This window comes from Lissotriton helveticus, chromosome 10 (assembly GCF_964261635.1).
Source record: "Lissotriton helveticus chromosome 10, aLisHel1.1, whole genome shotgun sequence".
Classification (NCBI taxonomy): Eukaryota; Metazoa; Chordata; class Amphibia; order Caudata; family Salamandridae; genus Lissotriton; species Lissotriton helveticus.
The window spans coordinates 85,432,305-85,448,283 of record NC_136071.1 but is presented as its reverse complement, the minus strand read 5'-3'; the positions used below and the strand labels follow the sequence as shown (position 1 = coordinate 85,448,283).

At 48.5% G+C, this 15,979-nt stretch overlaps 1 protein-coding gene across 10 annotated transcripts in view; it reads left to right on the top strand.

Moving 5' to 3' along the window:
• TNRC6A (trinucleotide repeat containing adaptor 6A) overlaps positions 1 to 15,979 on the top strand; it is a 281,908-nt gene that overhangs the window by 245,595 nt on the left and 20,334 nt on the right. For all 10 annotated transcript variants that reach the window (XM_078664812.1, XM_078664809.1, XM_078664811.1 and 7 more), the window contains one exon: positions 4,219 to 4,358. In XM_078664812.1, coding sequence (XP_078520938.1) covers positions 4,219 to 4,358 — 140 coding nt within the window. The remainder of the gene's footprint in view (positions 1 to 4,218; positions 4,359 to 15,979) is intronic.

Here is a 15,979-nt window from a genome sequence, read left to right as displayed (position 1 = left end):
CCACCTGCTCCACGACTTGGGCTTCACAATAAACCACACCAAGTCAAGTCTCATCTACAGCCATCCAAAGTACAACCGTACCTAGGTGCCACAATAAACACCTCAACAGCGCTAGCTTATCCCACCCCAGCAAGGATAGCCAGCATGCAAACTCTCCTAGCAAAGTTTCAGCTACAACCCTCCCTCCCAGCATGAGTGTTCATGCAACTCATAGGGATGATGGCCTCTTGCATCTTCATAGTGCCCCATGCAAGACTTCAAATGCGTCCGCTACAAGAGTGCTTATCACATCAATGGAACCAGGCTCACGGTCACTTAACAGACCTAGTGTTGGTAGACGGTCGAACTCATCGCTCTCTGCAGTGGTGGAACACCAAGAACCATTCCTAGAGCCAGTTCCCCAAATAATCTTGATTGCGGACGCATCGCTCTCCGGCTGGGTAGCCCACCTACTGCAACACACCATGCAAGACAGGTGGACACCACAACAAAACAAAAGTTACTCCACATCAATCACCTGGAGTTACTAGCAGTATTCCTAGCACTAAAAGCTTTCCAGAAGCAAGTAGCAAACAAAGCTGTGTTAGTCCGCACGGACAACATGACAGCAATGTATTACATACAGAAGCAAGGAGGCACGCACTCCCTGCAACTATCTCAAATAGCACAAGCAATATGGAGGTGGGCCATACCTCAGAACATATTCCTTCTAGCCCAACATGTCCCAGGAGTACAAAATACTATAGCGGATCTGTTAAGTCGTCGAACACAACAGACCCACGAGTGGGAACTTCATCCGCAAGTTCTTCAGCCATTCTGAGGTGGGGACAGCCTCAGATAGACCTCTTTGCCACCCACGAAAACGCAAAATGTCCAAGCTTCGCCGCCAGATATCCACACCCACTGTCCAAAGGCAATGCGATATGGATGAATTGGTCAAACAGATTTGCGTACGCTTTTCCACCTCTACCACTCATGCCACTAGTAGTACGCAAACTACAGCAGCATTCTCTGACCCTCATCCTAGTAGCTCCAACGTGGGCCAGGCAACCGTGGTACACCACACTGCTACAACTGTCTGTGGTACGGCACCAAAAACTGGACCTGTCTCCACACCTCTTAACACAGAACCGTGGAGAGATCAGACACCCGGACCCAGCTCAGCTCAACCTTGCGATCTGGCTTCTGAAGTCCTAGAATTTGGATATCTGAACCTTCCTCCAGACTGCATGAATGTCATTAAAGAAGCTAGACGTCCTACCACTAGGGCATGTAGGGGATGTAACTTAGCCTATACGTCTATTAGACTACATCTTACTGCAATAGCAGCATATCTGCAAAACGGACATCTATCTCTGTTCAGAGTGCCTGCTATTAAAGCCTTTATGGAAGACCTTAAAAGAATAATTCCTCCCAGAGTACCACCTTCACCCGTATGGAATTTAAACGTCGTTCTCACATGGCTAATGGGGCCTCCCTTCGAACCCCTGCACAAATGTTAATTACAATTTTTAACCAAGAAGGCTGCGTTCCTAGTAGCTATCACCTCCCTGCGCAGAGTTAGTGAACTACAAGTACTAACCATTCAAGAACCCTTTTTGCAAATGTATCAAAATAAGGTTGTTCTGCGTACCAATCCAAAATTCCTGCCTAAAGTCATTTCTCCTTTCCATCTCAATCAATCTGTGGAATTTCCCTTTTTCTTCTCGCAACCACAGTCCGTAGCAGAAAGAGCTCTTTACACTTTAGATGTCAAAAGAGCGTTGCTATACTACATAGAAAGAACACAACCCTTTCGTAAGACAAAACAACTTTTTGTGTCTCTCACCCCCACACAAGGGCAATCCCATTTCAAAATCTGGAATAGCTAGATGGATTGTCAAATGCATACAGATTTGCTACCACAAAGCTAAACGTACGCCATCTGTTCTTCCTAAAGCCCACTCTACCAGAAAGATAGGGGCTTCAATGGCATTCCCCTAGACGACATCTGCAGAGCAGCCACATGGGCTACACCGCACACATTCACAAAACACTATTGTGTAGATGTGCAAACAAAACAACAAGCTACTGTGGGCCAGGCTGTTCTCAAAACATTATAAAGAAAAACCAAAGGTGGTGATGGACGGAGCGTTGACAATACAAACACTCACCCCCAGTCAACTGATCTGGGTTTAATCCATCACCGTTCTTAAGCTCCCAAACTACTGCAACAGATAGGGATGTCGCCGCTAAGAGTGGGTACTGCTATATAATCTATGCATAGTGTACAATCTGCAGCTCATATACCTCAAACGGAAAATGCTACTTACCAGTATGCATCTGTTTTTGGCATGTAGAGCTGCAGAGTTGTACACGCCCACCCGCCTCCCTGGCTACCCTTGTCTGTTCCAGTATTATCTTAATTATATACAAATTACACGGGCATCCTACCTGTACTTGCAAAGCTCCATCATTTCCCTAACCCCTTCCATGCTCATGACGAGCTCAGCTCGTCATGGCATATACCTCTCAGGTGCTCATGACGAGCTGAACTCGTCATGACCACACCCGTTTTCATTGCTGTCCCAGCACAGCAGGGGAAACTCTCAAGCAGCGATGAGGCTAATGGCGAAAAACAATCTGGGGATGGAGCTGATGCCCATGCGCAATGTGGTCCTAAGGAGGAGTCCCCTATCTCGTGTCTTCCAAAGAACTTTTCAGGACAACAAACTGCAAACATCCAGACCCAACACTAGGTGGCGATCTATGCATAGTGTACAACTCTGCAGCTCTACATGCCAAGAACATATGCATACTGGTAAGTAGCATTTTCCTTTCATTTCGTAGTTGCAGTTAATTCTTCCTGCCGTAGCAGTGAGCTTTAAGCCCTGTTAATGCAACCACCTTACACCACCACCCTTTTTCCAGGCAAATTGGTGTTGCAAAACAGCATGACTTTTTTTTTGTTGCAAAAATCATGATTCCGTTTCATGTTAGGCAATCCATCGCCCTCCAAATGTTCTTTGCTCCGCCTGACTCCTCGAAGATGGAAGAGCGACCCCATTGCCTAGACCCCAAAAGAGCTTTTCCATTGATTACACTAAAGACAGTCGAGTGGATGGTCCGCTCATGGTGAGGTTCTCTGGCAGGAAAGTGCAGAAAAGTGTTGTCCAGGTTGATTGTCATCTGCATTAAGATCTGTTACGTACTGGCCAATAAGAAGCCCCGAGAAGCATTGACTGCTCAATTCCATCAGGGCCAAGGGTGCTAATATTGAATAGTAATGAGAGGCTGTCCTGTACATTAGTTAGTCTGCGATATTGCATCGGTGTACAAATTCACGAAGCATTGCTGCCAGGTTTGACGGGAAGGGCGTTTTTGGTCTTAACCCATTGCACAGACCCTCCACCGTGGGAAGTACTGCTTTAGCTCTATTCTAAAGTTGAGGAATCTGCAATTTGAAGTATCCATTACAATTCATCATCCGGAATCTCCAGGCAAGCATTTAGCTTAATGAAACAATGCAGAGCATCCACGCCTGTGATATACATGTGCAAATACGTCACTGACCTTCAGTAACCCATCTTATTGGCGGACATTTTCTAACCACAGGTTCCTCACTGCCCTCCCACCTCCCCGTCATGTGGAATATTCTCTTTTGCCAAATAAAAAGGTTCCAAACTAGAGATCTGCACCCTCGTACCGCTGATTACATTTTGGGTTCTGCATCTGAGGTATCCGATTAAGAAATAGTGACATCCAAATGCATGTGGCGGGATATCAGCTGAACTCTGTCACTTCCCGGCTGGAATAAAGTCAGTGTGGAAGTGCACAACGCCATCTAACAGCAGGAGCAGTGCTGTGTGTGAGCAATCTGCGATTAGAATATCAACCACAAAGAGGGTTTTTAATGGTAAGTAACTTGTTCTTTGGGACATGGGTTTGCATACTCTGCATTGTTTCATTAACCTGGATGTTTTCTTGAATTTTCTGAATGCTGAGTTGAGGATATTTGGTCTCCTGGTGCGCACATTAGGGCTGCTGCTTTGAGGAGATTGATGCTTTGTTCCATATCTCCAGGCTCATTTTCTTTGATGCACTTTAAGGCATCGTGGAAGGATCCTGCACCTGTGATTATATTATAGGTTGTCCAGCTAGCTAAAGAAAAATATATAATGGCACTGCTGTGTTAATGTGTGAAAACTCTCATTGAATTTTATGCTATGTTTGTTTTAGATCGACGGCTCTACTCTGCGAACCTTGTGCATGCAGCATGGGCCACTGATAACATTCCACCTTAACCTTCCCCACGGGAATGCGCTGGTTCGTTACAGTTCCAAGGAAGAGGTAGTGAAGGCACAAAAATCTCTGCACATGTAAGTACAATGAACAGTATTGACTGCTTGATGCAGACTTTAGTGCACTTAGACAGAATATGATGCCTTGGGCTATGTAGTTCATTTCTCAGGGATATCTATTCAGCATGTCAGAATGACTTACTTGTTTGCGTTTCTGCTTGCCCATTTTTAACTCAACATACTTATGACTTAATGGAAACCACCTTTGGTGCTTGCAAAGGGCATTTGTGTTGCCTCAGATTTGTCATTCCTCATTTATAGGACTCGCCTACAGCTTTTTGCTGACAGTCGTTGAAGACCTTGTGTGGACAATATCAATGCTTACAGTGGGCTTTGGGACATTGCTTATCACTTGGTTTACTTTTTTGTCACTCATTGGCTTGCTTCTTCTTTGATGGCACCAAACTCTTAAGCAGTATCACTCCTGCAGTCCACGCCATCCACTTTTTCCTTTCTCACCATTGGAGATTGTGATGTGTAGGTGCAAGTGGTTTTGTGTGTTAAATGCTCTTTTTTGGCAGATCTCTTTTCTTCCTTATAAGTATTGTGCTAGAATCATAACACCTAGTTCCTCCTGTGTCTCACTAAGTGCCCCTGTGCTGTGGTGTCCCAGTACAGGCCTTCCGTCTAGCCAAACATTCTACCACTTTTGTTATTGATGTATACTTTGAGCTTCTTGCAAGGTGTCTAGTCTTAGCATCAAGATAATGGGCGGAAAGTTGAAGGGGTCTTTCTGTACCAGTCTTCCTTTGTGCTTAGGGCCTAGGACCAGAAGCTGTGCCCCATCCCTTTGAGTGTTTCTTCCTTCATCCTCCTGCTTTCACATTCATATTTCTGAGTATCTTTTGAAGTTTACTTGTATTCCCCAAACCCGGCCAATCTGAATGCCCACTCACCTGGGTCCCTAGTTAGTCCCAGCGTACTGAGGATTACATCATCACTGTATCCTATAGATCAACTCCAGTACAGAAGGTAGGATGCCGCCACCCTGCCTGACCATTTCCAGGAGTTCTCTGCCTTAACAATGAATGCTAGATTTGTGTAAAATGGTATCTAGTTTCCTGAGGTGTAAGTTCCCCAATACTTGATGTGGCCCATAGACTCATATACAATGCTATCTGTTTAATCTTTATGGCCTGACACCTTCCCCTCCTTGCTGGGGCATATTAACCCATGTTTAAACTGTCCATTTACCCTCCTGCGATCTGTCATCTTCAGTTCCATGGTAAACTTGACTGACGTTTGTATGAATGGTGTATTGATTCTTTTATGGTATATGATGCACAGAGGGAGCTCGTTAATACTCCCCAACCCAGGAACAATATTAAGTACAAAGCATAATGGGTCCTTGCTGGATCGAAAGCGTGTACAACCTGCGTTCTATCATCTTCAGTTCCATCGTGAATTTGACAGATGCCTATATGAATTGTCTTGATTCCTTTATGATGTATGAAGCATAGAGGTAGCCCGTTAACCCACCACAAACCAGGAGCAATATTAAGTACAAATACAAATAGGTCCTTGCAAAATCAATAACCTGTATGAGCAGCAAATTGTTTACAGTTAAATATTATAGATAGAACCTATCTGATTCAGTCTTTTGAGAGCACACAGTCTTCAGGGGTGGCTTCTTTAACGGATTTCTACCTAAAAATACTTTATGGCGCGCTTTCAATTATGCCCAGAAGTATTAATTTAGGAGTAATTAAATTAAGGTGTTAAATGAGACATGCTTATTGTGATCTATCCAGCCCTTCTTGATTCTTGTGACACCAGGAACCAGTTTCTTTGTACTTGATTCTTTTATGGGTTCTAGAGATTTCCCTCAGGTTGCCACCGCTCCTTCTAATTGAACACAGTAGACTTCTCTATGTAAGGTATCTTTTCCTAGGACTCTGCATCTCCCCTCCAAGCCCAATACCTCAGACTCAATTTATCAGGGTTGCTGACACACAATGTGTAAATGGAGCCTCTTGAGTCCCTGGTTTTGGACCCCAAAGACCAATGTACAAATAATTTTGATTCCTTGGGCATAGTTTTTGTCCAGGATTTTCTTCTATGGGACAACATGGTGTTCGAGGCATATGAGCTCCAGATTACACACTATGCATAGATGGCCACCTAGTGTTGGGCCCGGATGTTTGCAGTTTGTTTTGTTGTAGAAAAGTATTTGGAAGTCACGGGATAGGTGACTCCTCCTTTGGATGATACTGCGCATGGGCATCGGCTCCATCCCCAGATAGTTTTTTTCCGCCACCGGGCTCGGATGTGTTTCCAGCGCTCCGTGTTGGAACCGCTTTCCTTCGGCGCGCAATCCTCACCAACTTCCAAAACTTAGTTTCGAACGCATTCCAGTCGACGCTACTCTTCAACATCGAGGATCTCGATTCCGGTCGTCGCCGGCCTTCGGCCTAGCTAGGCCTCGACTCCAGCTCATGGAAAGGACGCCATTTAAAAAGTGTCCTCAGTGTGGGTCGAAGTTTCCCCACACCGACCTTCGTGAGGTGTGTAACCTCTGCCTCTCTCCGGAGCACGAGGCAAAGGACTGTTCAGCTTGTTCCTCTTACCGCTCCAAAAAGACTATACGGGACCGAAGAGTGAGGAGAACAATGGCTCAAAGATCCTCAACTCCGATTCTGGACGACATCTTCGAAGAAGGTGTCAACGTTCCACAACAACACGACGTCGACAGCAGCTCCGAGGCAGAAGATTCCGAGGTCGAGGACATCACTCCAGCGCAGCGGGTCGTAAGTAAGACCGTTGACCACGACCCTTCCTCGAAACAGAAGGCCCCTGTCACACCCTCGGGCTCGGTGCACACCGGCACTCTGCTTCTACTGCCCCACCTTCGGGCCGGGTAAGAAGCCAATTAAGCCTTCAGGCGAATAGGGCTCGAGTCGGCCTTCACACGGTGCCAGAGGACATCTACCGGCACCGAAAAAGACAACGGAACCGACTACACCTACATCCAAACCATCTGCGCCGAAACATATCACTACTCCTTCGGCACCGAAACCCAGGTCGGAACCAAGCAAAACCGCTTCGGATTCCAAAAAAACACCGGAACCGAAAAAACCATCGGATCAAAAAACCATACCGGAACTGAAAAAATCCTCAGAACCGAAAAAAGCCTCAGAGCCGAAAAAGACTCGTGCCTTCCCAGTGAAATACATTGTCAAGAAACCAAAACTAGCTATTTCGGTGCCCAAGCCTTCCTTCGCACCAAAAGATCACCCTCCTGCCTTTTTCAGACCCTGCTTGAAAGACTCTAGCTGAGGATCCAATAACTGGACACTTAATTTTGGCTTCAAAAAAGCGACCACTGGACGCTCCAGCTCCGCATTCAAAGGAGGAGGACATGGCTACCTCTCCCCCAAGACTGCCTTCCCCTTCTCTTTCACCTGTACCATCACCACATCCTCCCATACCACAGCATTCCCCCGCATCCTCCATCATACCAGACAGGGATGATAGCTCTGATGATATGAGGGTAACATACCTGATCCAGCCATGCCTACAGGATCCCCTGACCCGTGGGATGATTATACCACCCCAGATGTCCCAAATGTCCCTCAGCATGACTTATACCCCTCAAGGCCTTCCCTACCAGAAGACACTATAGGCTTTAATGAATTAATTCACAGGGCTGCACAATATCATGGAGTGGACATGCATACAGACCCTGTTGAGGAAGACTTCCTAATGGATACCTTTGATAATGCACAAAGGTCCTCATCCATTTTACCGATGCTCAAAGGAGTGATCAAGCATGCCCCTGAAGTCTTCAAGGACCCAGTCAGAACTCTGGTCATTAACCCTCGTATAGAGAAAAAACATAAAGCTGCTCCCTCAGACCCAGCATATATTAAAGGTCCAGTACCATTAGACTCACTTGTAGTTTCCAATGCACGCAAGAGAGCAAACTCAGTCATCAGGGGAGGCTGCACCACCAGATAAGGAGTCTAAGCTACTTGACGCATCAGGGAAAAGAACAGCGTCTCAAGCAGCAAATGTGGCGTATCGCCAATACACAGGCTTTATTAGCCAGATATGACAGGGCACATTATGACGAGCTAGAGTCATTAATGAGGCACCTCCTTGACAAGTACAAGGATAGAGCAAACAAGCTTATCCAAGAGGGTAAAAACATCACAAACACCTCTATTCGGTGTGCACTCGATGCAGCAGATACTGCCTCTAGGGCAGTTAACACCAGCATTTTACTAAGCAGACACGCCTGGCTACGTATATCAGGGTTCAAACCTGAGGTACAAAGTAACATTCTTAATCAGCCCTTTGATGAGCAACACCTATTTGGACCCAACGTAGATATATCACTAGAAAAAATGATAAAGGATACAGACACCGCCAAATCTATGGGAGCCCTGCAGTCGCAGGCTCCCAGACGTTCATTTAGTCGCTCGTCCTATCGAGGTGCCACCAGGGGATAAACTTCAGACACAGCTTCTACCTCGTACAAAGCCCCTACACAGAAACTTCAGACACAGCTTCTACCTCGTACAAAGCCCCTACACAGTCCACTTACAGCAAGGGCTTCCAAAGGGGGGTTACAGGGGTAACAATAACAAAGGCAGAGGTAAAAATAACAACTCCCGCTCTGCCTCTACCCTTGCCCAATGACTCCCTACCCCTTCCCCCGTCCCATTCCACTTCTGTCGGGGGAAGACTCCAACAATACCTGCAGGCCTGGGAAAACATCAGACAGGTGGGTGCTCCAAATAATCCAATCAGGTTATTGTCTGGAACTAACATCTACCCCCCCCCCCCCCCCCCCTCCCCAAACATACCACCCAAGCAGCGCCCAATGTCACAGGAACATTTAACATTGCTCAGACAAGAGGCAATATCCCTCCTGCAGAAAAATGCAATAGAAGTAGTTCCAGAGCATCACAAAGACAAAGGAGTATACTCCCTATACTTCCTAATACCAAAGAAGAACGGTTCTCTAAGACCCATCCTAGACCTCAGACCTCTAAACATTTACATACAGTCGGGTCATTTTCATATGGTCACACTCCAACAAGTCCTTCCACTGCTGGTACTAAACGACTCCCTTATCACTCTAGATCTCAAGGCCTAATTCCATATTCCCATCCACACAGCGCACAGAAAATCTCAGATTTCTGCTAGACGGGCAGCACTACCAGTTCAAAGTGCTCTCATTCGGAGTCACAACAGCGCCATGGGTGTTTACCAAATGCCTAGCAGTAGTAGCACACTTAAGAAGACAACCTATTCATGTCTTCCCATATCTAGACGACTGGCTCATAAAAGCCAGCTCATACAGCCAGTGTGTGCAACACACTCACGCTACTATTCAACTGCTTCACGACTTGGGATTAACAGTAAATCACACCAAATCGCATCTTCAACCCTCGCACATACAACAGAATCTCGGCGCTACAATAAACACCCAACTAACACTAGCTTATCCCTCTCCAGCAAGAATAACAAGGGTACAAGCTCTCCTAACAAAATTCAAACCGCAACACTCGCTACCAGCTCGAGTGTTCATGCAGCTCATAGGGATGATGGCATCTTGCATATTTGTAATACCTCACGCAAGACTGCAAATGCGACCACTTCAAGAGTACCTAGCACGCCAATGGAACCAGGCTCAAGGTCAACTGACAGACCTAGTGTTGGTAGACGGTCAGAGTCTTCGTTCTCTGCAATGGTGGAACACCAAAAACCTTTCCAAAGGGCGACTGTTTCTAGAGCCAGTTCCTCAAATAGTCCTGACAGCGGACGCATCGCTCTCCGGCTGGGGAGCTCACCTACTGCATCACACCATGCAAGGCAGGTGGACACCGCAACAGAAGCTACTCCACATCAACCGCTTAGAGTTGCTAGCTGCATTTCTAGCCCTAAAAGCATTTCAAACTCAAGTGTCAGGCAAAGCTGTCTAATGTCCGCACAGACAATATGACCGCTATGTACTACCTAAACAAACAAGGAGGGGCACACTCTCTGCAGCTCTCTGTTAGCACGGCAGATATGGAGATGGGCTATACCACTAACAATCTTTCTCTTACCCCAACACGTCCCAGGAGTGCAAAACACTATAGCAGATCTGCTAAGTCGTCAAACGCAGCAGATCCACGAGTGGGAACTTCATCCGCAAGTTCTTCATCCATTCTTTAAAATGTGGGGATAACCTCAGATAGACCTCTTCGCCACCCACAAAAACGCAAAATGCCCAATTTTTGCCGCCATATACCCACACCCATTGTCCAAAGGCAATGTGATATGGATGAATTGGTCAGAACTATTTGCGTACGCTTTTTCTCCTCTCCCACTACTTCCGTTAGTGGTACGCAAACTACAGCAACATTCCTTAACGCTCATCCTATTCGCTCCAACTTGTGCCAGGCAACCGTGGTACACCATGCTTTTGCAAATGTCTGTAGTACCACACCAAAAACTAAACCTATCTCCACGACTATTAACACAGAACCATGGCGAAATCAGACATCCGGACCCAGCTCCGCTCAACCTAGCGATCTGGCTCCTGAGGTCATAGAGTTTGGTTACTTCAACCTTCCCCCAGAATGTATGAACGTTATCAAAGAAGCTAGACGCTCCACTACTAGAGCATGTTATGCCGCTAAGTGGAAACTGTTCATCATATACTGCCAAAACAACCAAATTAATCCTTTAGACGTGTCTATTCAACACATCATAGGATATCTATTACACCTTCAAAAGTGTAACTTGGCCTACACATCTATCAGGCTACACCTCGCTGCCATCGCAGCATACCTACAAAATAGACAACACCTATCTCTTTTTAGAGTACCAGCTATTAAAGCTTTTATGATAGGACTCAAAAGAATAATTTTGCAGCGTGAATCTTTCTGGATTCACTATGCTGTGCATTATTCCGCGGTCTTGTGGTTGGGTCCGGATTCGTAGTCTTTTCTTTGTTTTTTTTTTTTTTTTTCTTTGCCCAGGTGGGCGTCGGCGTCACACCCCCTTTGGGTGTATTTCCGGTGACGTCGGCATGCTTCCTGCGGAAGCTCCCACTCTTGGGCGCCATCTTCAGATTCTTTTTTTCCGCGGTCGGGTCTGGATCGTTCCCGTTTGGGCTCCAGACATTTTTGGAGAAAGAAGAAAGAAAATACAGAAAAGACGAGGAGAAGTCATCTGAAGACTCCAGGGGACTTCACCGACGAAAGACAAGCAAAGATAAGGCGTTTTCCATCCAGATCTTCGACGACCGTCGACGAACACGCGACCAGAGAGGCCCTGGACGCTCGAGGATGGACAACACGCCGTTCAAGTTCTGCCGTAACTGCCACCACAAGTACGCGCAGAAGGACCAGCACCCGGTATGCAACCTTTGCCTACCGGTGGACCACGAAAGCGGAGACTGCAACGCCTGTTCCGCCTTCACCCCGACGACCCTTCGTGTGAGAGAGAGGCAGAGGGTAGCACACGCCGCCCTGCAGGGGAAGGCCCCGACCCCGTCGCTCTACGAGCTGGGGATGTCCTCCGAGGAAGAAGACAACGCTGCCGCCGAAGACGACAGCTACACGGTCGTAGAGACCGATTACACGAAGACTTCTGACAAGGTAGGAGACTCTTCGGCCCCCAAGAACCCGAGAGACTCTGAGTCTCGAAAAATCGAGGGCAAGACCCCGAAAGCGCCGACGCCAAAAAAGGCGGCGTCCGCGACTACTCCCAGGCCCAGCGGATCCTCAGAGAAGGAGTCCCCGGCGCCGAGAGCTGCTGATCAGCAGAAGACGTCGAAAATCGTCCCCGAAAAGGATCGATCGACGAGGGAGAAAGACCCGAAACTGTCGACGACGACCAGAGACCCGATATCCGGTTCGACGTCGAAAACTTCGACTCCGAGAGGCACGGCGACGAGCCATCCGTCGAAGAGAGCGGCGGAACCATCCGACGCGGAACACGCGGCCGAGATGGAAAAGAAAAGAAGGCGCCTCGAGGCAGAAATGGAGAACTTCATGCAGCGGAAAAAAGATTTCGACGCAAGGATGAAGGCCTTCACGATCCCTCACAAGACCAAGCCACCAGTGCTGGAGGCGGTCGAGGAGGAAGAAGAAGAGGTCGCCGAAGTCACCGAGCAAGACCAGGACGTCGAGGTGTTCGACGACCAGGAGGAGTACGAGAATCCCCACGAGAGCTACAGCTATGGGGAGGAAGATGAGGGCAGGACAGACACAGAGTCGGCGCCCTATGACCTTCAGGAGGTAGATTACATCGATGTCGACACCGACAGCCCGGAGGAGGTGGTCGACACCTACCCCTCGAGGCCCTCGCCGCCGGACGACATCGGGGCCTACAACGCGGTGATACAATCTGCCGCAGCAGCTTTCAAGCTCAAGCTCGACGAAGAGAAGCAGAAAGCAGACTTCCTTCTGGAAACATTGCTCCCAACACAAACGAGGAGCCAGTTCCTCCCGATGCTCGAGAGCGTCTTGGCTCAGGGGAAGGAAGCTTTCAGGGAGCCCGCAACATACAAGGCAGTAACTCCCAGAACTGAGAAGAAGTACAAGCATGCCGCAAAGGACCCGGCCTACATTCAGGGCACGGTCTCCGCAGACTCCATTATCACGGCCACAGCAAGGAGGAGGGCTAACGTACCCACTACCTCGGGCCCGCCACCGGATAAAGAGAGCAAAAGGATGGATCTGGTGGGCAGAAGGATCGAACGGAATGCCGCGACCCACTGGCGCATGGCTAATTCCAACGCCCTGGTAAACAGACACATGTACCAAATCATGGAGGGACTGGGGCAGTTGGTGAAGGACTTGCCCCAGGATGCCAAGCAGAAAGCCGAAAAGCTAATTGAAGAGGGGAAGAATGCTGCAAATTCTTGCCTTAAGACGGCCCTGGATGGGGCAGACACCGCCAGCAGGCTCATGATGAAGGGCGTCACGGAAAGGAGACACGCCTGGCTCAGGATATCCGGTTTCAAACCGGAGGTGCAACACAGCATCCTGAACACACCATTCAACGGCAGTACGCTTTTCGGACAAACAGTTGATGAGCAACTCAGCCAACTTAAGAAGGATAACGAAACAGCAAGATCCATGGGAGCATTGCAGTTCAGAGGGAACAAGAGGGGCACCCCGTCACGGAGGCCCGGCGGAAGAGGCGGAAACCAGCCAGGTACATCACACCAGGCTTTCCAGCAAACGCACCAGGCAGACTCGCAGGGTCAGCAGGGCCATCAGAAACAGCCCTGGCAGTACCAACAAAGAGGCCAGTCCTTTCGAGGGAGAAATGGACGGGGACAAAATAGAAGAGGGGGCCAGCAGCCCACCTCCAAGTGACTTCAAAAAAATCCGTGTGCCCACCCACAAAAAAGATCCCAGGGGGCAGCACGTACGGATGGGTCAAGACAAACTAGACACCTACGACCACAGGACACCAGTGGGAGGAAGATTAAGATTCCACCTCCAGGAGTGGAGAGGAATCACATCAGACAAATGGATCCTCAACATTATCCAATTCGGATACTGCATAGAGTTGGAGGCGAGGCCAACAAGCAGAAAACCAAGAAGAAAGCCGCTAGCAAGCAAGCAGCTGCAGTGCCTTCAGGAAGAAGCAAAAGAACTCCTGCAGAAGCAGGCCATAGAAAGGGTACCCTTCAAGGAAAGAAACACAGGAGTATACTCAACATACTTCCTGGTACCAAAAGTAGACGAGACAATGAGGCCCATTCTCGATTTACGGTTCGTGAACAAATTCATAAGAACGCAAAAATTCAAAATGACCTCCCTGCAAGAGGTGCTCCCACAGTTGCAGACCGGGGACTTCATGGTCACTATAGACCTCAAAGACGCATACCTGCACATCCCAATGAACAGGAAGCACAAGCACATGCTCAGGTTCACCGTCGGAGAAAGCCACTACCAGTTCACGACACTGGCCTTCGGTCTAAAATCGGCACCAAGAGTTTTCACAAAGTGCCTCGCAGCAGTCGCAGCGCACCTAAGAAGGCAGGGAATACATGTATACCCTTACCTGGACGACTGGCTGGTGAAAGCAAACTCATACCAGAAATGCAAGCTGCACGCACATACAGTGACCAGCACGCTCATAAACCTGGGGTTCTCCATCCATTGGAAGAAATCATCAATGGAGCCGGAACAAGTGAAGATCTTCCTGGGAGCACAGATCAACACCTTACAGGGCAAGGTGTTCCCCAGCGAGAAGAGGGCGAGGGCGCTGGTGAAGGAAACTCGCCTCTACCGGAAGGGACAAGCTCGGACAGTGAGGACGGCGAGCAAGATCATGGGGATGATGGCATCATGCATCCACCTGGTACCGAATGTACGACTCCACATGAGACCCATTCAAGAATGGCTACAGGAGCAATGGTCACAAGCTACAGGCAGTTGGGAGGATCTAGTGGTTGTAACGCACGCAGTGCAGAAGGAGATGACATGGTGGACCATGGAGAACATAGCAAGGGGAAAGCCTCTAACGCCCCCAACGCCAACAGTGACCATCACCACAGACGCATCCCTGAAGGGATGGGGCGCTCACATGGAGGAGCTCAAGGTGAGGGGACTGTGGACACCGACGGATGCCACAAAGCACATCAATTACTTAGAATTGAAGACAATCTTCCTTGCACTGAAGGCCTTTCAAACAAGACTGTACAAGCACAAGGTATTGATACAAACAGACAACACCACTGCGATGTTCTACATCAACAAGCAGGGGGGCACACAGTCCGCACCGCTTTCAACGCTGGCGCAGGAGATATGGAGATGGGCCATCCCTCTCAAGATAGACCTGCTAGCCATACACCTACCAGGGAAGGACAACATACAAGCCGATTGGCTCAGCAGGCAGACATCGGCATCCCACGAGTGGGAGCTCAATGCTCAGGAGACAAGATACCTGTTCGACAGGTGGGGGACACCATCGGTGGACCTGTTTGCCACACGCCAGAATGCAAAATGCCAAAACTTCGCATCCAGGCAGCCCGAGGAGGGGACACTGGGGAATGCCCTATGGATAGATTGGTCAAGGACATTTGCCTACGCCTTTCCCCCGATACCACTGATGCACAGAGTACTGAGCAAGTGCAGAGCGAGCAACATGACACTGATACTGGTCGCACCGCAGTGGGCGAGGCAGACCTGGTACTCGCAGATCATGGAGATGACACAGTGTGCACCCCACAGATTCAGCAGGAGGAAAGATCTACTGTCCATGCAGAACGGAGAGGTACTGCATCCAGAGCCAGAGAGCATGAGCCTAGTAGCGTGGCTCCTGAGGACATAGAGTTCGCACATTTGAGACTACCAGAAAGCACCCTGAGGGTACTTCGGGAGGCACGAAGGCCCAGCACTCGAAAGTGCTACGTTGCGAAATGGAAAAGATTCACAATATGGTGCAGACAGGAAAGACTCCACAATAAGATGAAGAGGGACTCCACAGTGCTAAGGTACCTGACGCACTTACTGGAGAAGAACCTTAGCTCATCCTCGTTAAGAGTTCACTTGGCAGCGATAGTAGCCTACACAAGGGGAGAAACGTGCAGGAGCTTCTTCACATCACAGGTGGTGAAGAGATTCCTAGAAGGAGCGAAAAGGATCGCACCACCCAAGCGGGTGCCGCCACCTGCATGGAAC